The following is a 24,578-nucleotide window of genomic DNA, read 5'->3' on the forward strand; positions in this document are numbered from 1 at the left end:
AGATCAGGAATACAGTGATAAAGAGGGAAAGAGAATAATGGGACAGAACTAACAAAACAGGGTGAGAAATAAAAGGGCAGGGCAGATGAGGAAATACGGGGAGGGATAACTAATACGAAAGTGCCTTAACTTTGAAGGACAAAGATGGAGACACCTCAGCAAGCCTGCAACACTTTTCTAATCCCAGAGGAAAGCAAGACTATTTTAATTAAAAAAAATCCAATAACCAATGATGCTCACTACGAAAGGCTATCTTATTAACATGTTTTTTTATTTCTAATTTATTATATTCACAGGTAAAAGTACTTCTAACTCAGGAGGTCAAAAAACATTCATCTGTTCTCACAAATGCACAAGTTTGAGTCAACATTATAACTACTACAAATTAATGACAAGTGGCTTACAGACACACATATATATATATATACATACATATATACATAATTTAACAAGAAGCAAATTTCAGGTTTTACATTAATGTTTTCAAATAAGGATAGCTTTCCCAAATTTAAAAACCATAAGAAACTAATATCAACTATGGTAAGCATATAGTAATTATTTTGGCTTACTAACAGGTTCAATATATTCAAACTATTTTGAGATTAAAAACAAGGTACATTTCAAACTCTTTAATTATAAATAGTATCATGAAATTAATTTGAAGGATACAGATTCAAATCTAAACAATGATGTCTATAACTTATTCTCTAATGGGTCATTAAAAATAATAGGGAAGACAAAAAGAGAAGGCATGAGAAGAGAGAGGATGTAACTGATGACTCTGGGGATGCACACACAGCAGCTCACTGTACTATGGAACTCTCTGTAAATTTTGATTTTTAATGAAAATTTTCAAAAATTCATAGAAAACAATTAGAAAATACATATTGTCTTAGTTTTTCATAGTGAAAAATCTAACCTTGTTAGAGTACAAAAAAAATATGCGCCCCTTTAAACTTTAGCTTTGAAACTAGGATAAAAGAGACTCTATTAAAACTCTAAACCTCCAAATCCATTCCACTATCTAAACAATCTTCTTCGGCTAAAACTTTCAACATATGGACAAGTTGTGGCATTGCATGTCTTCAATTCCAACACTCAGAAGGCAGAAGTAGGCTCATTGTGAGTTTGAAGCCAGCCTATTCTACATAAGGAGTTCCATGTCATACATGGCTTGGGAGGAGGGGGGGGAAATCAACCTATACTTTGAAACATAAGGTTCTTTTGGGGAAAAAGTTTTAAGTAATATTATTACCAAGAATAAAAAAGGACATATTTTTAAAAATAGTTATCCATTTTGATTTGAATAAAGAAAAAGTTATTCAGCTCCAACATTTGTTTTATTAAACAACAGAACTCACTATATAGCAGAGACTAACCTCAAATTTGCAACCATCCTGCTCCTGCTTCGAGTACTGCTAATACAGACATGTACTACATGTCTCTCAGTGACCGACAAATACAGCTCAGTAGAAGAAGTCACACGCTTTATACCAAGGTGCTCTGGTTTGAATGACATGTTCCCCATGGTTCAGGTGTTTGAACACTTCATCTCCAGTTGGTGCCTGTCTTAGCAGTTTTAGAAGAGATGGCCTTGCTGGAGAAAGTATTTCACTAACCCACCAGCTTTCATAGTTAAAACTGCTGACACCATTCTGAGTTTGGCTCTCTTATTTCCTGGTTATGGTTTGAAATGTGAACTTTCAGCTGTTTCTGCCATCATTCCTGCTGCCTGCGGCCATGTTCCCTGCCATGAGGATGATGAGCTCTTATCACTCCAAAACCATAAGCACAAGATAAACCACAGCAAAAGAAAAGTAATAATATGTAAGGCTTCTTTTATATGTTCATCTGAAAATGGAATACTATTTTTCAATAATCATTTCTATTGAGTCTAGAATTGACAATTTCTATAATATATATGTACATATGTACGTATGTATACATGAGTAAAGAATTCTACTTTTTTTATAGGCTATATCCAGATTCTTTGTTCACCATGACATCTTATAGGAACTCTGAGTTTAAACACTTCTTTTTCAACTACCAACAAATCAGTCCTTTGCAGGACGGGACTATGAAATCTAGCAAGATCATCACATAACTAAAGCCCTATTTATTTCCAGTTTACTGTTTCCACTGGGACAGGTAGGAGCTGCAATTAGCAGATATCTCCATTTCTCAAAAAAATAGGAATATAAATTTTATAAAAAATATCCCTAAAGCACATAAGGTTAACAACATCTTTTAAACTTTTTAAAATTATAAAAAGTTACTTTGTTTTGATTTTTTGAAATCCCAAGCATGATAACACAAAAAAGCAAGATACTTTATTTTATAGTCAAGTTTTGATTATAATTACTCACCTAAGAATACATAAACAAATTCTGCCTCCTGATGTGAGTCTGCAGAACCCAAATCTCTGCTTACTTTCAATGTCTGTCAGTACGAAGGTAAAGTGCTGTCCAACTTGATTCTGCGATGCCCTAAGATAAAACAACATCATAGCATTGACTCCGTGCTGATTTCCTGAAGACAGAAAAGCTTGACTAGTATTTACACTGGCTTCGCCCTCCCAGTACTGGGTTCTGGAATCTGGCATGATGATAACTAAAGGTGTATGAATCTAGACTCAACTCAATCAACTCATGAGTCATGAGTCCAGCATCACAGTAAGTTCTAATGGTTCATGGTTGGAGCAGATCAACAAATCAAATGCCTTACTTGGAAGTCAAGGCTCATCTTACATTTTCAGAAGAATAAGTTATTCATAAAATACATCATGAAGTTGGAGCCATGGTTACTCGCTCTGCAGAAAAATCAATAAATTTAGTCTCTACACTCATCTCTAGCATCTCTCTCATCTAAGGTATTCTTTTCCCAAATTGTAAATGCTTGGAAAGCAAATTATGTTGCTTCATCATCTGATGGTGACCACCATCATGTTGAATTGTTTCTTCTGTTGACATTCTTACCCAATGTAGTACCATCTCAACAAGCACGACTGGTATTTTTCTTAGTATTATCTTTTAGAACTATCAATACGCTACAGAATCAAACACCAACTCAAAAGAATACAGTTCCTACTAAAGAAGCCTATCTGAGTTTTACCTGATTTTGAAATAAATAGGTTAGAACTCAATAGCATGTACCACTTCTGCATAAGAGATGATATAAGTCACTAGACAAAATGTTTATCTCTGCTTAAAATGCATCAACACACTTCCAGATACTGGCTCATAAAACCAGAATAGAACTCAAAGTTCTTTGTCCCAAAATAAAATACTGACGACATATAAATTTGGCTTTAAAATAGACATATGGGTTTTTTAAAGCTGAAAAGGTACGCTAATATTCTAAAACTGCAAATTATTTGTCACAAAATGCCAGCTACTAAGCAGTACACATCTAAATGACCAGGGCATGTACAAATCTAGATGGACAGGGAATTTCATAAACTTCAAATAAATCCTCTAGTGATTAACGTATGTTCTAGTGTTCAAGATACCCTCTTGTAGTTTTTCTTCCTTTGTTTTGTTCTTACTATTGATTTGATACTATAATTTTGACGTAAGACAGAAGAACTAATACTCCAGAAAAAAGGTAAGAAAATATTTTTTCATTAGCAATATTTATTAGTGGTAACTAGCATATACTATTAGACCACTTTAAAATCTATACACTAAAATTTTAATCTCAGTCCCACTAATCCTTGGCAAAATGTCTCCCTAAAATAAATTTTCTTTTAAAAATTTTGTATATTACACTCAAATAAAACTAATAATAGTGATAAATCACATGAAATACAATAAATGTCACTATGTCCAGAGATACCTATTATACTAAATTCCAACTACATACAAAAAGTTCACTTAGTATTTGCAGTGAAATAGAAACACAATGAAATTGTCAAAGCTACTGGGGAAGTTTCCCACAGCTGCCGCTGTAACACCCTGTTGTATGTTGCTGTTTTGGGGAGACAACTGAATTCACATCACACAGAAGCTTTTCCAATTAGGGTGAACTGGCAATGAAAGCAGGGTACAGACATCTAGTTTTAAAAGACTATCTGAAGGCCCTGATCAATGACATTTTTTTCTGCTAGTTCTTATAATCTATACCTGAAGAACAAAAAAAAAAAAAAAGAAAGAAAGAAAAGAAATATAATCTGTGGTCAACACTGCTTTAAGACCTCCTCACTGGCCACGGCAGAGGAAGGAAAAGACTAATCTGAAAGACAATATCTAACTATCTAATTCTGAACCTCTCCTCTTCAGTGTGTGAACAGAAACCAATGAAGGTATTTGTCATTTTCTTACCATGTGTGAAATAAAAGCAAAAAGTCATCTTAATTATGAACTTATACTGTACCTTTCCACGTCAAAGGGAAAACAAAACTTGGGCACGCTCTGCAGTACTTCCTACAAATGCAAATTCAAAAAGAGGATGCTTTAGAATGTTTTTTAAATGCAGTTAAAACTTTTTTGAGACATTTTCAAGGAGTGGATGAAGTATTTTTAAGACAAAGGCACAGGTTCTCAGACTGCAATAATTGATTATTAAAAAGGAATTAAGTGTGTGCTTTGGCAGATTGCACTGACAATGCCCGGAAGCCCCAGGAGGGGAAGGCCTGGCCTGAAGGGTATTAACACCCTTGGCATCCCTGCTGGGATCCCCTTCAACAAGGCCATATGGATCTCACAAGAAGCACTGCACCATATGGGCAAGCTGTGTCTGCTGCTACTTGTACCACAGGCTAGCCACAGGGACTTTTCACAGATTCTGGCTCAAAAATATAAACGTTGTTTCAATTAAAATGCAGGCAGAGAAAAGGGAATGGAGTTGGCAGCGGAATGAATTACTGAGAAGTATAACAACTCTGCATGTCCCAAACTCAAATGTTTTTCTTAATTAAAAACTTTGTATAGATTCTAAAATATACATTTGCATGTTTAAACATTTTCTACTATATTTATCCCAAATAGTCCTCTTAAATGTGTATCTTAAAATAAGTATCTATTATAATATTGTTAAATAGTAAAATATTAAATATTAAAAATGGATGTTTTATGAAAATAGACACAATCTCATTAAAAATCTAGAGATAATATTTATTAAATTACAACAAAATGCAAACAATTATTAGATAGTAGGAAAAATAAGAAAAAAATTTCTTCGATGTATCTGAACAGCACATTAAAATTTAATTTTGAATCTAAAATTTCATCTATAATTACAGACATCATAAAAATTAAAGTTAAGTGATCTCATAAAGGAGCAGAAACTAAAAACAATGCTTGTTAAGAAACAAAGGAGAAAGTATCTTAACAAAGCAGTCACTTCCACAATTACATTTTACCAGTAAAATCAGACAGATCCAACAACATAAAACTTCTATAGAAATACACTAAGTATTTTTAGTGAATTTCTTATTTTAAATATATATATATAGAAATTGTCAGTTTAAAATAAAATACTGTAGAAATCCAATAGCAATACCTAAGAAAGCTTCAAGAGAACTAACCCACAGAAGCATAAAGAAAAGCTCTATATTAAAAGGAAAAAAGCATCCTAGCCTTAGGGCAAGTATGCAAGCTTGTTATCAATGTACCATTAAAAAAGTTTTAGCACAGGCCCATGTGTAGAGAAAGTTATCTTACTCTTTATAATATTTTGCTAAATGAAATTAGTCATTAGATATGAAATAAATGACTGAAAACAGCTTACTACAAATAAGGACAGTTGTTTTCATTTGATTATTGCTTAATTGTTATCTTGTGTCATATAACAGGAAGTCATTTACCGTATGTACTACACCTATAAAGAGTTGTATGATAAACTCTTGCAAAATTACCCACATAAACCATAAACAATAAAAAACATTCAAAGTCATTGTCTACCTCTGAGTATATGTAAATTAGCTGTATATTTCACATAAATTTTAATGCTCAAATTAAGGAGGAAGCCTCTCACTTCGTTGCTTAATCTTTCACAAACACCCCCTCTTTTCCATAAGCAACATGCATGCAACACACTTCTGCAAAACAGCCTCAGCTCGCTTCCCAACTGGCAGCAGCATCCCTCAGGGGACAAGTCTTTAAACCTCTTCACTCTTTAATATTCAACCAGCCAGCAGGTCTATAGATGAGTGTATAAACAGTATAGGGGAAAAGCTCCTCTCAGCTTATGTCAGTGACAGAGTGGCTATGCTGCCTGGCAGTGAAAGCAGGGGGCACAAAGACCAATAGCTGAAGTCCTCCGAGCTCCTAGGACTTAGTGTCTTCCTTAATTGTAGGTGCAGTATAAACTAAAGTGACTTTAAACAGAGGAGGGTGAAGAGAGGGAAAAGCATTCAGACAGCTCTTGCTCTCTGAGTCACTTTATAATAGTGATAAATGAAAATATGTCTACGTATATTAGAACTAAGTGTGAGGTTGTATATTCTCATTCTCTCTCACACACAGCTCCTTCTAGACATGTATTCACAGGTTAGATTTGCCATTCTGCTGACCACAAACAAATTGGCTATTTCTTTTTTTTTTATTTTTTTATTTTTTTTTTGGTTTTTCGAGACAGGGTTTCTCTGTAGCTTTGGTGCCCGTCCCGGAACTAGCTCTTGTAGACCAGGCTGGTCTCGAACTCGCAGAGATCCGCCTGCCTCTGCCTCCCGAGTGCTGGGATTAAAGGCGTGCGCCACCACCGCCCGGCCAAATTGGCTATTTCTACAGAAACTTTCTTAACCAAGAAAATTTTGAGTTTCAGAATATTTCTAATTAAAATAGGTTATTCTCACACAAAAGCATCATAATTGCTAACATATGTCAAAGATAAAATCAAAATAACAAACAGAATGAACTAGAATATAAAATTTTCCAGAACAAAGTACCAATGGGCAATAACAGACATTTTATACATGTTCCAAAATAAGACATCTAATTATCATATTAATGACTGGAAATAACTCATGGACACTTCTTTCTTGGGTGTTTGTCCCACAGAATGTAGCTCACCTATAGCAGTGGTTCTCAACCATTTCTAATGATACGACCCTTTAATATAGCTCCTCATGTTGTGGTGATTACAAATCACAAAATTATTTTTGTTGCTACTTCATAACTAATTTTGCTGCTGTTATGAATTGTAATGTAAATGTCTGATATGCACAATATCTAATATGCAACCCCTGTGAAAGAGTCATTTGACCCAAAGGGGTCGTGACTCATGAGTTAAGAACTGACCTACAGGCTTGCAAAGAAGCCATCTTTGTGAGAGAGAAGAGTAAATGCTAGTATCGGATGGACAGTCTGCTCAGCCCAAGAAGCTGCCATGCAGCATCTAAGATGAAACAGGCCCTTAAGAAACAATCTACTTATTGTCGTTGTTGTTTTGTTTTGTTATGTTTTTTTGAGACAGGGTTTTTCTCTGCAGCTTTGAAGTCTGTCCTGGAACTAGCTCTTGTAAACCAGTCTAGCCTCCAACTCACAGAGATCTGCCTGCCTCTGCCTCCTGACTGCTGGGATTAAAGGTGTGCACCACCACTGCCCGGCAAGAAACAATCTACTTTTAAGAAATCTAAAATCCACAATGACAATGGTCTTAGAACTGTTTTAGAAAGACTGTAAGATGAAACACATCACTTCTGCAACCCATTTCCCCTCCACTTTCCCCAGCACTTCCTCCTGAGCAAACGCAAGAGCTTACTGAAGCTCCACACTTCCCTCTTTCCTGTTCTGCACAGAAAATCCAATATATACACCACGACTTCAACTTTACGTATTCTAACTTCTTACAGCTTAGGCAGTTTTATGAAGTCCACAGTTCGTTCTCTCTCTCTCTCTCTCTCTCTCTCTCTCTCTCTCTCTCTCTCTCTCTCTCTCTCTCTCCCTCTCTCTCTGTCTCTCTCTCTCCCTCCCTCCCTCCTTCCCTCCCTCCCTCTCTCCCTCTCTCTCTCCCTCCCTCCCTCCCTCCCCCCTCCCTCCCTACTCTCCCCTCCCCCCTCCCCTCTCTCTATATATACACACACACATATATTATATAAATATATAAAATGCACTTTCCCACATCACTTTCGGAACAGACCAACACCTCACATTTAAGATGTTTACAACTGAAGTTACAGTGACACCATCCTCTCCAAAGACACAAAACCCAAAAATATAGCAATCATTTATACCCTTCCCCTGAGACTCTCATATATAATCAATCATTCACCAAGATCTTTAATTAAATTTCATAATTATCTTGCTTTCCATAGCTGCATTTGACAAAGTGCCTCTTTCACTAAACCTCCAAGCCTCCACTCCTGAGACTTTAGACTTTATCCAGCAGGAACAGAAATACCCTCAACTGGAAGAGATGCAGGATGGAATGGTTGGGTCTCCTCGAACAGTCAGCACACCCAATCTTGAAGCTTTCCTGTGGATAATCACTGCTCCTCCAATAAACAATGTAATAAGTGAGCCTAGAGCAGAGTTCAACAACAGGTTGCAAGATAATAAAGAACAGCTGAACTCTCAAAACCAGAGATGACGTAGATTTAGTGAGGGACTATTAACTCAGCATCTCCCTCCAAGAATCAGGATGGTCTTTCCTGGTCTACGCTAAGCATGCTGACTTTTGTCCTTTCCATGCAGTCGTGGAAGGAGCCATGAGCATTCAGCACATTACACAAGGACACAGCAGCAGTAGCCAGTACCCAGTGAAGAAAGCATCTCAACTTTCACTTTTCCATAAGCCCACCACGTGGTATCGAGTTAGGCCCAGAGCCACAGCCCCCTTCCGAATTAATCATGCAAGGTAGACAGTTATCTATGAGGCTCACCATAGACAAGCTAAGAACAACCAGAATCGAGACTCATTTGCTTTTTTTTTTTATTTTTAATTAATTAATTTATTTATTAAAGATTTCTCCCTCATCAGCCCTAAGAGCAATCAGGGTTCCCTGCCCTGTGGGAAGTCCAAGGACCACCCACCTCCATCCCGGTCTAGTAAAGTGAGCATCCAAACTGCCTAGGCTCCCACAAAGCCAGTACGTGCAGTAGGATCAAAAGCCCAATGCCATTGTTCTTGAGTTCTCAGTAGTCCTCATTGTCCGCTATGTTCAGCGAGTCCAGTTTTATCCCATGCTTTTTCAGACCCAGGCCAGCTGGCCTTGGTGAGTTCCCGATAGAACATCCCCATTGTCTCAGTGTGTGGGTGCACCCCTCGCGGTCCTGAGTTTCTTGCTCGTGCTCTCTCTCCTTCTACTCCTGATTTGGACCTTGAGATTTCAGTCTGGTGCTCCAATGTGGGTCTCTGTCTCTGTCTCCTTTCATCGCCTGATGAAGTTTAATATTCAGGAGGATGCCTATATGTTTTTCTTTGGGTTCACCTTCTTATTTAGCTTCTCTAGGATCACTTGCTTTCAAATAAAATCTTAACACAAGTAATTATAAAGATTTTAGTGAACTAAATGTTCATAAGGCTCTCCACAATAATAGTATACAAATAACAAATTCACACTAAAGTTTTAATGTACATGTAAACACAGTATTAAATGAGAACAGTTCTCAAATATCCATAATTGTATTTTATTAAAAAAAAATAACTTCCAGAATCATTTTTACAACAAAGTTCTAACTAGCAATTTTAATTCAAACTTTTCAAAAATGGCAGTCTTCTAAAGATAATATTTGAATATAATCTAGGGCAAATGAGAAATAATAACATGTAGGCATTCGATCTATCTGTGCTTTATAAAAGGGAGCAATAAATTCTACCAAAATTTTAAAAAAATCAAGCACTACTCAGTTGCAACAGTTTGGGTAACAGAACTGAGCTCAAGCCCCACAATGTACACTGAGATGTGGCAGGGCATCTCCAAGACGGCGAGAGGAACTGTGGGACACACTCCATCCTCCATCTTCCAAGGCCAGACAGGCACACACTACCTCGGAACTCAATCAGGGATATACCTTATTACCAAAGAGGCTATAGGAAATTACAGAAAGCCTCAGAGTCTTTTTAAGAAGTGTTTTCAACATACAGATTCTATTTAAAACTTGAGAAAAATATAATAAGCAGGATAACTGAGCCTTGTATGATATTTTTCCTCTTGGTTTTCAGTTTTTTTCTGTTTGGCTATTTTAATTAGAAATTAAACTCATATTTACCCCTCCTCAAATCAGAGAAGACACACTAAATCTGTTTTCATATTAATATTGTTTAGATAGTTAATTCAAATTAACTTCACTATCAAAACTTCAAAATAAATTTTTATCATTAGAAGACTTGAGAAGGTCCATGAAGCAGATGCAGTCAGTGAGGAGAGAGCTATGTGGAATGTATTTAGAGAGACTGCTGGTAAGAGTCTGTCAACTTGACACAAGCTAGGGCCATCTAGAGAAAGGAACTGAGAAAATGCTTGTGTAAGCCTGGCCTGTAGGCAAGCCTGTAGGAGTGGTTTTCTCCCTTAGTGACTGATATGGGAAAAACCAGTCCACTGTTAGCAGTGCCATGCCTGGGCAGGTAGGTGGACCTGGGCTATATATTTAAGAGCTGTGCTGGGTCTGTTATGTGAGTTGGTTTTACTTGAAGCTATCAATATACTTTCCTTGTTCTATGCATTTAGTATTTTAACTACAATACAATATGGGAGTTTGTTTACCCAGTCTCCTCTATTTATTGATTTTAAATGCCTCTCATACCTAATTTGGGAAACATTCTGCTATTATTTTACTCAAAATATTTTCTATTTAGCATTAAAACTTTTTTATAAGCTCACAACTTTTAGATTTGTTATTTCCATAAGTGACAACATGTCAAATGTGATCAGTTCATACTTTATTATGTTTTCTTGTTATCTGAATGCTGTAATCCCTGTACTTGGTCTTCAAGTTTTAATATTCTGGGCTCACCTTGATCTATTCTACTGTTGAAGTTTTCCACTGACTTACTGAATTTTTCATTTCCAGTTTTTCAGTTTGGTTTTTCTTCCATATTTCTATTCATTTACTGAATTCTAATTTTCATATCCTGTAGTGACTTCCGTTGTTGTTTTCTTTGTTGTCACACAGAAATCATTTTTAGTGTCTTCTCTGATTCTTTGAGGTGTGTGTGTGTGTGTGTGTGTGTGTGTGTGTGTGTGTGTTGGCCCATGCTTTATGCACTCTTTGATTTCTTCTGAATGATTTGCCTGAGATTTCATCTGACCTTCTCATTGGAGGCCATTACTGTGCGATTAGTAAGCTTTGGAGGAGCTGGACTGCCTGGAGTTTTCACACTTCCTGTGTTATTCTCACTGAGATGTGCTCCTGTGGGATTATGACACAGGAAAAATTGGTTTTAATCACTTTTATTTAACAGAGATGTTCACAATGTTAAAGAGAATCAAGGTTGTAGTAGGGCTGAGGTATTATTCTGTTCTGCTACACTATGGTAGAACGTCAGCATTATCATGAGAGAATATTGTCTTCAAAAATAGCCACTATCAATGGGTAGATCATTAAGAAAACATAGTCATAACCAAAAAATAAGCATACTTAAGAGCTCGTCATTTATGAAATAAAGGAACACTGATCATAATGCAGCATACAATAATATTAGGTACTATGAATGAGTGGGAAGCAAAAAAGAAAAAAATCAGAGTAAGACTGGTAATTAGTATTGTGTTGTTGACAAAAAAGGTACAGAGGTCTAGGGCTATAGTACCCTGATCTCTTTCATCTGATCTCAGAAACTACCTATGGCCAAGTCTCAGCAATATTTGGAGGAGAGAAAATGCAGGAGGAAAATGAAGGAGAGAGGTACTGGCAAGCGATGCCGGACACGCAGCAGTTTTACCTAAAGGTAGAGTGAAAGGACTAGTTGGAAAAGAAATCCAATCTAAAAATAATTGGAGAGACGGTACAGTGCACGTGAAATAAAAGAGGGGAGTTTCAGCATTAATTAGGAACGAACAAGATGAAAAGACAGTAAGTGTGTCAACCAAAACTAAAGATGTATAACAAAAGCCTTTGAAAATAAGTTAGTTGCAAAATATAACTTTAGACAAAGGGGGTTCAAAGGGAATGATCTTGCATGGGTGAACAATGGTGCTCCAAGAGACACAGGTTACTAGATAAAAATCACAGGACCAGGCATAGGAGACTTCCCTAGCAGTTCTTTTTCTTTTTTTTTTTTTATGGATTTTTATTCAGCAATACACCTTTCTCTGCTTCCCTCCCTGCCTCTCTCCTCCCCTTCAACCTTCTCCCATGGTCCCCATGCTCCCAATTTATTCAGGAGATCTTAATTTTTTTCTACTTCCCACATAGATTAGATCTATTTATGTCCTCTTAGGGTCCTCATTGTTGTCTAAATTCTCTAGGCTTGTGATTTGTAGGCTGGTTTTCTTTGTTTTTTGTTTAAAAACAACTTATGAATAAGTATATATGATATTTGACTTTCTGGGTCTGGGTTACCTCACTCAATGTGATGTTTTCTAGATCCATCCATTTGCCCGCAAATTTCAAGATTATTTTTTTCTGCTGTGTAGGACTCCATTGTGAAAATATACCACATTTTTTTTTTAATCTACTCTTTGGTCGAGGAGCTTTTAGGTTGTTTCCAGGTTCTGGCTATGACAAACAATGCTGCTATGAACATAGTTTAGCACATGTCCTTGTGGCACAATTGAGCATCCTTTGGATATATACCCAAAAGTGATATTGCTGGGTCTTGAGGAAGGTTGTTTCCTAATTTTTTGAGAAATCGCCATAATGATATTCAAAGGGGCTGTACCAGCTTGAACTCCCACCAGCAATGGAGGAGTGTTCCCTTTACCCCACATCCTCTCCAGCATAAGTTGTCATCACTGTTTTTAATCTTGGCCATGCTTCCAGGTGTAAGATGGAATCGCAGAGTTATTTTGATTTGTATTTCTCTTATGACTAAGGATGTTGAACATTTCTTTAAATGTCTTTCAGCCATTTTAGATTCCTCTGTTGAGAGTTCTCTGTTTAGGTCTGTGCTCCATTTTTTTATTGGATTATGTTTTCTTTTGATGATCAATTTCTTGAGTTCTTTGTATATTTTGGAGATCAGACCTCTGTCTGACATGGGGTTGGTGAAGATCTTTTCCCATTCTGTAGGCTGTTGTTTTGTCTTGTTGACTGTGTCCTTTGCTTTACAGAAGCTTCTCAGTTTCAGGTGATCCCATTTACTAATCGTTTCTCTAAGTGTCTCTGCTACTGTGGTTACATTTAGGAAGTGGTCTCCTGTGCCAATGCGTTTAAATGTACTTCCCACTTTCTCTTTTATGAGGTTCAGTTTGGCTGGCTTTATGTTGAGGTCTTTGATCCATTTGGACTTGAGTTTTGTGCACAGTGATAGATATGGATCTATTTTCACACTTATGCATGTTAACATCCAGTTAGTCCTAGTAGTTTTTAACCAGGGAGTCCCCAGAAACCTCCAGAACAACACCGTTTATGGCCAATGCCTTTGGTTACCCACCATAACTGCATGGAAAGGCCCTGCAGTTGTAGACACCACACGCTTTGGCTGTAGGACATAGAGAAAACAAGCTCCAGCACACCAGGAGACTTCTGTTTCCTGCTTTCATAGTGCAGGAAAGAGCTATGGACCATGCTGGAGGAGTGAAAACACCACAGGTCTTAGCAAGTACTGGACTCTCATGGTGCAATACTGACCTGCCAAATACCACACGCTCGCTGATACAATACTGTACTACTGTTATAGGGTAACTAAATGTTTTCTGATTGGAAATGAGGCTTGCTCCACAGAAGGGAATTTCATGGTTGGTACTATAATATAAATAAGTATTTATATTCACAGTCTAGGGCTGTTCTCAACCTTTTCTAAAGAGCTTCTTTTTGAAGTGGGCAGAAGTTAATGATCAAAGTTCTGAGCTTAAGAACTGAGCATGAGTACTCAGTGTGAAATGGAACAGTGAGCTGTACACACACACACACACACACACACACACCAAAGTTCAGAAAACATTGTGGGAAAGGAGGCAGAAAGAACATGAGAGCCAGAGAAAAAAATGCTATGAAGTGCTGTCTTCTGGACATGACACAACTGTCACTCTCATGAATTCACAGCAGCTGTGGTCATCCCAGGCCCCACCTTTTACTGAGAAGCTATTGGCAATGGACAGCTTGGGGGAAAAGAAAATCACTTTTTTTCCCCTGAGGATGTGACCACTGACCAGTAGGTTTTCCACACTCTGGTGGATGGCCTCATGCATTCGCATATGGGCAGCTCATCTCCACTTAGTGAGCTAGCCAAAAAACAAACAAACAAACAAACAAACAAAAAAATGAGGTTAGAGGTTTGGGCATGCTACGGGCTACAGGAGATATGAGGGAAGCTGGAGGGAGGATACATACAGTATCTCATTGTCATCGTACACATACATGAGACTCTGTTTAACTGGGTATTAAATAAAAGATAAAAGTGAAGAGAGGGCTGGATAAGGGCATAAAGTACTAATACAGCCCAGTTTGCATGCCAATTCCTGTCTCTCGTCTTCAGGAATTCCTTTCTGAGGTTTACAGGTGACTGTCACACACCTGGGCATTCCTTTGTGAGGTTGTGTCACAGATGCTAGTAATCCTTCAGTGTTCTTTGGTGATCCTTCAGAAATAAGTTAGTGAATGCTGGCTGGCCCTGACCTCAGAAAAGTCTCCTGGGAGTTGTCATACATAGGCTGGTTCCATCTTCATGGGTCAGATGATGAATGTTGGCACTACCCCAGTGTGGTTCTTCCGAGTGTCCATCTATACTCTTCTTAGTCTCCAGTACTGACTGGGTCTTTACCTGACTGAATATTATGTTTCTTACTCTAAGATCGTGCTGTCTGAGGACAATCATGCTAAGTGAAATAAAATCTTGCAGAAAAATAAATGAAGTATCTGAAACAGCAATATTCACCAAAGCAGAAAGTGGAATGGTGCTCCCCAGATTCGGGATAATGTCCACCTGCGTGAGCTGACTAAGTTCCAGAGACCTCCTGCATGGCACACAACAGGTGTAAAGTACTTCTTCCTACACAACAGAGACACTAGAGAAGATTGTATATACACCCTTCACCTTATCTATCTGACTTTCCCTCAGTGCAGTTTGAACAAATACAAGAAAGCCACCATGTCTCAAGCAAGTTCCTAGCCTTCAGTTACCATCCTAGTGTGCAGATGAGCAAGTGGAAACACCTGATTAAATGCCCTTTCTCATTATTTACTTCTTATATACCAAGAGCAGGAAGCATAGGCACGAAGTTCTACATCGTCTGGCTCAATCATCTGTCCTCAACACCACGTTTACACACTTCACACCAACTTTCCACAGTTCTTCAGAGCAAGGCTTGTGCTTTACATTCGTGTTACTTCTCCATGCCCTAAATCTCAAAACGTGAGGCTTATTCCCTAGCTGAATAATAATCTAGTCAAAAGTGTTTTGCTACTGAATTAACTCCAAAGAAGCTTTCTAAATTTTTGCAATTTAAAAGGCAAACCATTAAATGGTCCTAGATAGCCAGCAAGAGTCTCTAAAATATAAAAGAGGAAGAAAGTTAGATATATATTACCCATCTACTACAGAACAAAAACAGTTAGAAAAAGCCATAGCACATAAGGTTATCAAACGAACTTTCTCATTATGGAATCACAGAAATAGTAGAGGTCTGTAGAAGCAGATATCCTTGTCGTTAAACCTCACATCCCAGACTCTCTTGCACTAGTGAATTCTGAGTCACCACCTTGCCTGAAGCACAGTTCGATCCTCCTAGTACATGAAGGGTACATATACTAGAAAACCTAGCACAGTCAAACTGGAAACATACAGCCTTGAAGCTGTGGTCTTCTTCCCAGAGTCTCCTTTATACACCTGAATGCTAACTCTTCACTAATATTGAGTTTCAAACTGCACACATTTGATTTTCTTTGTACAGAAGTATATCAAAAACTAACTAAAGCTGCATGAATCCCTGTGTCTATGTTTTGTGAAAATGACTGCTACACTCCATTGTTCTCTTATTCTAGGCAAACAGGTTTAAGATAAAAGTATATATTATCAATCAGTACAAATCAAAATAAGTTATAATCACTATGGAAAAAACACAATGGAACAAACATAAAATTGTATAATATTTGGATAACTGTTTAAAGAAAACTGAATAATTTATATTTTAAATAAAATATTCAGTAGTAAAATTTGTTAAAGAAAATATGTAAGAACCAGAAAGCTGATTTTTGCAAATAGGTCTATATAAAAAGGGCCAGAATTAGTGTTCTCCTTAAAGTATTTATACTGAACATCCGACATTATACTTCTCAAGATTTAAAGTGTCTAGCATATGTAAAGTCTATTAAAATGCACATAACTTATCGGAATCAACATGAAAATATACCTAATAAATATTGCTATTCATCTGGCTCTTTTAGTTCTCTCTTAATATACAAATGCATTTCTTTTCTCCAAAATACAGCAGCTGGGAATGAAAGAAAGATTTCAAGTGATCATGTTTACATCATATTCCATCATCTTTTCATTGGTGTCTCTGAGCTTTCCTTTGAGGGAGCCCCTTTCTTTAAGAAGAGGTTTCTTTTTAGATCAATCCATATTTCCATAATCCACACTGCAGTTTCCTCCTCTTCTCCCCAGGGTGGACTAACCCCCACATCCCCAACTATGGCTTACAACTGTCATTAAGCCCTACAACAATAACAAGACAACAAAAGAGCGGGTGGGTTTGAGGCTAGCTAGTACCATATGCTGACCAAGCTCAGCATTTTTAGCTCCTATATATAGAGTAGTTTGAAACTTAAATTTTTTAGTCTTCACACCACTTGTTTGCAGAACTATTTCAGGCAAGAACTTTAAATACTGAGAAGCAACCAACAATACTTCTTTTTAAAAGCCTGTCTGCTAAGGATATGTTGAGAAAGGAGCGAGCAGTCCCTAAATACAGAAGGTACAATCAGTGAGTACTCATTCTGCTCATCCCAGGCCCCATTCTGCTTAAATCTAAAGAACTGTTTAAGATTCATTTTTAAAGCAGCATGCAGATATGAGCAAGGCTGATTTATCATAGCCTTGTCCATGTGAACCCAAGGCGTATAGCAATTTTAACAGGCATTATTTCCATAAAGTAACATCTAGATATCTTACTGTATCCATCTTTTGTTTCATACTCAACTAACTTCAACTTTTTTTTTTTTTTTTTTTTTTTTTACGTAAAAACGAACTTACATGTAGAGTTCTGACCTGCCAGAGCAACAAACTCTTTACCTAAGACTCCACACTGTTCAGTCTGTTTGGGAGAACCTATATGATGTCACTATGGAAATGTCATTTGTCCATTCTGCTTCCCTCAAACATGCTGTAGAACTTACTTTTGCCAATAAAAAAGCTTCTGTAAAAAACTTGTATTTATTTTGACTGCATCAAATATGACTTTACTTCTACAGGCTGCCAGAGGAGAGTTGTGTCTGCCTATCTGGACTAAATCATTTGTAGAGTTAGAGCAATTTCATTAATATAAAAATAAATATAACTACCCTACCTCTAGAAGCTCACTAAAGTAAAAATTTTCATCCTTCAGCAGAACACTTATGTCATTTTTAATAGGGTTTCAAATACAAAGTTAATGTTAAATATATTGTAATATTCAAATACAATGCCAAATGTTTCTTAAATACTTTTTCACTACAAACTTGTGAGAGCATGTTAGTTCCACTGCCAGCAAAGACCTATTCAATAAAACAAAATTTAGAAAATATCACTGTTTTTCCAAATTAGCTCCCTACTGTTGGCAATGAAAAATTTAAGTTCAACAATTCCAAAATATAAAATACATTTACAGTAACTTAAGAGTGTAGTCATGTTTTACATTAAATTTTCCCAACACTGTACCTGCAAAGGAACTAAATCACATCTTCATAATAATAGTTGACAATCTGATTCTCTTCTCAATCCATATGAAGAACATAGTCCTGTATATTCCTACCAACCAAAAGCACACTGACAAGACAGAACTGGCATTCTAACATTACTAAGATAGTTATAAAATGTTTGAAATATGAAACAAAGTAAGCACCCAAATATAATTATAATTTTTATATTAACCTATTTTCTTTAAAAACTCTGATATTCTTAAAAATTAATCATGTTGTCATAGGAATGGGCTTGTACAAACACATGCATGCACACACATCCTCACAAGAGCAGTGAAATAAAATTGACTTTCACATCAAAACTCAGCTTGTGACTGTACCAAGCACAAAAAAATTTTAAAATTAATTTCTGAATAGTCCATAACTGCTCATAATTATTTTGTTATACTAAAATCAATAAGTTATTGCCAAATAACTTAGATCTTCGTAAGTGACATACTAAATAAAATTACAAAATACCCATATATCAATACTGCTCAGTGTTAAATCATGAAAATCTTTGCATTATCCAAATTTCTTCTTAAGTCAGTCAGGGAGAGAAAAATGAATGAACATATAAAACTCTAAGTGGTCACATGTTCAAGAGGCATTCCTTCTAAACCGCACAGTGAGACAGTGTGAAATGCCGAGTCTGACTGCCAGGCAGCTAGCTGGCAGCCCCTACAAAGGAAAGCCTCAAAAGGACACAGCTGAAATGCACACGTGAAAATGTCTTTCCGATGACACACTTAAGATTATAATTTAAACTTTCCAGATACTTCCTACACCATTTGCTACTGAACGGCACGTTGCTAACGCGGCTGAAGTAACTGAGGCATCTGGCCTTTTCCAACAGCCTTCTCAGTACTTTTATCTATGGAAACGAAAGGGAGGAGGAGGAACCGTGGTCAGGAACTCATCAGGAGTCAGTGGCGAGCGCTCTAAATTTCAAGCTGCAAACTCCTCATCAAAGCCACATTTTTCATTTATACTTTAATGAAACCCCATTATATTTGGCATAGCCCTTGAGCTCTTTCTAAACCGAGCTTTACACGGAGCTCTCGGACTAGACTTCCTAGAACATTAATTGCCTGTTTTTCCCACTGTGGTCAAGATAACTTATCATGAGTTTACTCAACTTTATTTAATATGTCACTCACTCAACTAAATAAACATCTATCCACATTTTATTATGTGACAGCCACAGTGGTATGTGGAAGCTAAGCGGGGGAAAAAAGTGAGAGGGAGGGAGGTGGCAAAGAGGAAGGAGGATGGCTCTTGAGATACAAAAAATAAGCTATGAAATTACACAGGTTGCTGTAGAAGCTCAAGAAAGCCTCATAAGAATTCATTTTCACGTTGGGGTTTAAGATTAAGGTGAAATCTCAGCAATGTAGTAGCCTAAATAAAACCTGGTCCATAACAATAAAGTCAACATGCCAATGAGGAAGAGGGAAGTCTTATAAAGCCCCACTACTAGATTAAGAGCTATAGGCAATGAATGACTGCTAAGAGAGAGAATCCGTCTTCCCCAGGGATGAGCCCCTGATATGTTATCCAATCCCAAGTGGTCAGCACTAAGAACATACATATAAGCAATACTAAACTGATTTGGTAAGTTGATACTGTCATATTTATATGTGTATATATTAACAATAGAAATTAAAGAAAACAGAAATAATATATAAAAGCAGAAGGAGGATTTGTAGATACACTTAGGGAAAGTGGGAGAGGGGAGCAGGGTGAAGCAGGGAACTGAAGATGATCAAAGTGTACTATACATATTATGAAATGTCATAATGAAACCTATCATTTTGTACAATTACTAAATGTTAATAAAAATCTTAAAAGACTGTGAGGATGCTCTGTTGGTGACGCAAGCCTTTAGTCCCAGCACTCTGGAGGCAGAGGAGAGGCAATCTGTTCCAGGCCAGTCAGGGCCACACAGGGAGACTGTACTCACAAAGACAAAACCAAAGACTGTGAGGACTAAAGTACACTGGATCCCTGAGGTTTATGGGCATCACCGCCACATACACAGTGAACTGCTCCTGCTTTAGACCAAATGCAGGAACACTGACAGATGCATTATATCAAAATGCACAAACAGTATTTTATTAACCAGGAGGACCAGCAACAGATGATCACACTAAAGTCTGCTCAGGTGGACAGGCAAGTATGTATCTTCATATGTGATCCCACAGTTAGGCCTCCCTAGGGTCCCAAGGATTCTAAGGAAAGTTTTAAAGGGAGAAATAAAAATAATGTAATAACACTTGAAAGGGGACATGAGGATGCTTGTAGGGCAGTGGACAAAAGACAACTGAGGAGATAAAGAAACAAGCATTTCAGACCAGTAGAAAGAGTCCAGAATCACTGGAGAATAGAAACACACTTAGCTGCTTATGTCAAAGTCACCCCTTCACTGGAAGGACTTACTTAAGAATATTTACGATATTTATAAATCCATCATTCACTAAAGGCTAAAAGCAACTTAAGAATAAATACCCTTTTTCTTTGAAGTCATGGTCAAGGGCAACAGACATGATCAGTACCTAAAATGCCCATTTAATTGGTTCGTTCAAGTTGACTCCCAATTTCCCATCTTTCAGGTTGACATTCCAATCTCGAAAATTATCCTTTCACAATATTCAAAATCATGTATACTATTTCTGAATGAATACTTGTAATGATACACTTTTGTGAGATTGACTTTCTGCAAATTATGGGAATCATACCTGAGAACTAAAAGTATGAGCTGTTATTATCTCACTTCTTTTTAGGCAAAAGAATGGAACTTATTTATTAGGTATCTGGGGAATTTCACCAAAACAAATTAGTGCAAACTATAATTCAATCTCAAAATGATATTCCCATAATATAAATTTTAAAATATTTTTCTATGCACTCACATCAAAGTAATTGGGTTTTGGTCATAGTAAGTATTAAAGAACTACAGAAGACTAAAAAATGCCAACCAAGAAATTCATCCTGTAGTTTCCTTCTGACATTTTAGCTTTCTAAGAAAATAAAGTGATAAAAATTATTCAGAAATAAGGAAATATTCCTAATTCAATTTCTAAATGTAAGTGATTCCAAAATCATTGTGACAAAAACTGATTTATATCATTTCACATCTTTCTAAGTGTACAGAAATAATGAGTATATCCAACCAAGAATTAATAGTGTTAAGTTTTTATGACTGGGAGCTTTTATTGTACCCAAATGTATACCCCTAGATGAAAATGTAGAACTATGTTGAGACCATAGACACCCAGCTACCATGATTCTCACTGTGAGTACTTCTTAACTCACCTGCAAGGTCACTAACAACTCCTCTGTATATTCTCCACACTTTGTCTTTCTCAAATTTTATCAAGAAAAAATAATTACAGCTATTCATATACAGTATCAGCAGTTCATAGTAACAATAGAGTATTTCAATTTAAAAAGTTTTTAAATTATGTTCCCAACCTGGTCTCCAAAGTCCTCTGGGAATTTCCACAGTATCGCAGGACCTGCAAACAATCGACACACGTCAGTAAAGGAAACTCAGGAAGATGCCAACATCCTTAAATGATCAATTTTAATATTTTAACACAATTTTAAGGTTAATTTCTCTATATTTTATAAGATTAAATATTTTGACATTTAGGTTTAAATAATCTTAGCAACAGAGTGAAATAAAATTCATAACTTAAATTCAAGCTACTAAAAATAATTTCTTTTAGCAATCTATTTGCATGCCTTGGGGTCTAATATAATATAATACATTTTCAATTTAAATACTTTATAAAAACACAAGTTATGGCTTGAAAATAAAATATAAAAGTAGTAAGTAGTAATAATAATCAAACACAGTCTCAGAGACTAGACCAAAACATTCCATTCTAAGTTCCCATGAAGAATATACGATGTCAATAATTAGTTTTGCTTTATTCAGTTTTAAATGCTCATATTTAAACTCTAATTCTGAGTAGTAGGTAAGCTACTAGGTAGATTTAAGACAGACTTTTAAAAATAAATTTGATTTTGCAATTTATTTCAGGAAATAAATGTGATTTCTATGTGTGTGGATTTCTAGATACAGTATCAACAGCTTTAGAAACATTCATACACCTTGTTCACTTTCACATTTCTCAAACTCCTTTTTTAAATGTGGTAAAGGATGGTGTTGTTGTCTTTGATTAGTACTAGTAAGTATTTAGGTCATGTACGTAATTCTGCCTAAAACAAAGTTGAATATTTCAAATGAGTTTTTAAAGGGTAGTTAAGAATGGATTAATAGCATCTCTGGAAAAGGGCCGCTGAGACCCATGATAGAGCTCACACACCAATGCTGTCAGTCTCAACTCTACCCGAGTAAAGGGCCTCAGGGGCCAGAGACTTGCTTCCGTGTATCCAGTGGGCAACTACGGCTCAACTGCACAACTGCCACCATCTTATGGTGCATTTTTAAAACTAAAAATCAGGGTGCAAAGTTTCCTAAACATTAATTCCAAATTCCAAAAGACGTCTAGCAGCACTTTAAACATGAGCTGACTACTCTAGTACTTCACACGTAGTTCAAATAAGATTGTTTTTCACTTGAAAACAAAGCATGCTTTCCACACAAAAAAAATTTTAATTAACTAATAATTAAGAAATTAAAGCTTTCCACATAAATCAACACAAATAAGCAATGCAGAGCATCTTACATAAAATGAATCATTAGAAATTTATGAAGAGCAACATCAGATGCTTTGTCTTCATTCATATAAAACAAATGTTTACATTCTGGAAATTAATGTGAAAAACATCAAAGATCAAGTGAAAATCCTCAGAAAGAATTATCTTACAGATCCTATCGATAATTACATCCCAAATTGTTTAGGTTTGTGTGGCACTTTTACCAAAACTGAGAGATCATAAGACAAAAGTACACAGAAAAATCTTCAGGAAGAAAGTATGACAGTAAATTAGTGGTAATAAAAACAAATCATCACACAGAGGCAGGTTAGTCACATAGCACGGGATGTGCTTTGAGGCAGATATTTATCTATCCCTTTCCATCAACTGCAACTTTAGAGTCGGTTGCTATTTCAGAATATGAGCAGTTTCTTAGGCCTACGTCTGACTTCAGGATAGTTACCAGTTGCACAGCCCCACAGTCTGGTTTTACTGCTGGCTGCAGTTAGCTAAATACACTTTGGCTGCCTCACTTTTCACGCAACCCTTGCTCATTCATTCATTTTTTTCTATACACTACATTTTCACAGAAGAAAAACAAATGACTATATGAAAGGTTTATTGGATTAAACATCTAGTGGAAAATATCCTATTTATTTTCATTAAATAAACCTCATCCTTCAGCAGCATGCAAAACTGCATTAGACTCATGTGCACCCACATTCTGAAATGGATTAACTTAGTTACTGTTTATGTGGTTATATTTCAAATACATGTTTGTAGCAACCTTTCAGAGTGCCTCAAAGGAACAAAAGACCTGAGAAAAATAATCCGATTTTGTCACTTCAAACAAAGCCTGAATTTCTCTTCCCTGAGGATTACCCCAGATCCTCATCTGATCTGTCAGGGCCGATTTTATGCTGCTCTTAAGGGAGAAGGGAGAGGAGCTGCTGGTGGGGCTGCGAAGCTGTGACAGGGACCCTGTGCTCGTCCCACCAGTCAGAGTCTGGGGAGACTCCACACCCTACCTACCCAGAAGCACCTCTGCTGACGGGAAAATGTGTCACTTCATCCTCACATAGTTACAGCGTAAGTACACAAATTCTTGTTAAATCAGTAATCCTGCAGATAGTCAAAATTACTGTTTGCACATGAGCACAAATGCTTTTAAATTATGATTTTTAAAAATAAAGAAAAATCCTTTAATTTGATATTTCATACTTTCTAGCCCTTAATAAAAAGCAAAAAAATAAAATAAAAATACTAGTGTGGATTATACTAAACAAAAAAAATCACAGGATAAAAACAATACTTCCTAATTCCCATCAATTAATAAAATCTCTTTGATTCTGGGGAATTCAAAGATGAGTTAAATATACAGTTTCTTTACTATTATGCATCTAGAAAACCAGAGTTCAGATACTATTTACTCCAGAAAAAATACAATGTACAATCTTTGTATTTCTCTTGAGTACAGATTTGTTTTTTTAATATATATCTATTTTTATTTTATGTGTATAAGTGTTTTGCCTGGAGTGTGGATGTGTACATCAAATGTGCCTGATGCCTAAGGAGGTCAGAAGAGAGCAATGACTTCCCTGAAACTGGAATTACAGACAGTTGTGAGCTACCAGGTGAAGAGCAGCCAGTGCTCTTAACTGCTGAGCCATCTCTGCAGCTCTCTGATGATAGTTTTCTCCAAGCTTGATTCACTCACATTACAGAATGATGTTTATGTGCAAGGAAACTGTGGCCAAAGCATGAGGCGTCCTCAGCCTCCTCAAACAGCCGGCTAAGGAAGACTGCAGCTTTCTTGGCTCCAGAGAACTTAACTTGGAATATTTCCCAATAATAAATACTTCTGTGGACCATCTAACTAAGTTCCACCTATTTCATTCAGAACTAAACCCATTGCCTCCTGACTCTTCATATCACTCATGGGCAGAATGTCAAAAACTGTCTAGAGTTTGACAATTCAATTGAACTTGAAGAATC

The 24,578-nt window shown here is 36.6% G+C and overlaps 1 protein-coding gene across 3 annotated transcripts in view; it reads right to left on the reverse strand.

Moving 5' to 3' along the window:
* Dennd1b (DENN domain containing 1B) overlaps positions 1 to 24,578 on the reverse strand; it is a 231,217-nt gene that overhangs the window by 148,417 nt on the left and 58,222 nt on the right. For all 3 annotated transcript variants that reach the window (XR_009057142.1, XM_057769835.1, XM_057769834.1), the window contains exons 3-5: positions 21,390 to 21,433; positions 4,372 to 4,421; positions 2,367 to 2,486 (exon numbers count right to left, since the gene is read on the reverse strand). Coding sequence is in view for 2 of the 3 variants with exons in the window: in XM_057769835.1 (XP_057625818.1) it covers positions 2,367 to 2,486; positions 4,372 to 4,421; positions 21,390 to 21,433 (214 nt within the window). In the remaining variant the exon portion in view is untranslated. The remainder of the gene's footprint in view (positions 1 to 2,366; positions 2,487 to 4,371; positions 4,422 to 21,389; positions 21,434 to 24,578) is intronic.

Source organism: Chionomys nivalis, chromosome 5, assembly GCF_950005125.1.
Source record: "Chionomys nivalis chromosome 5, mChiNiv1.1, whole genome shotgun sequence".
Lineage (NCBI taxonomy): Eukaryota > Metazoa > Chordata > Mammalia > Rodentia > Cricetidae > Chionomys > Chionomys nivalis.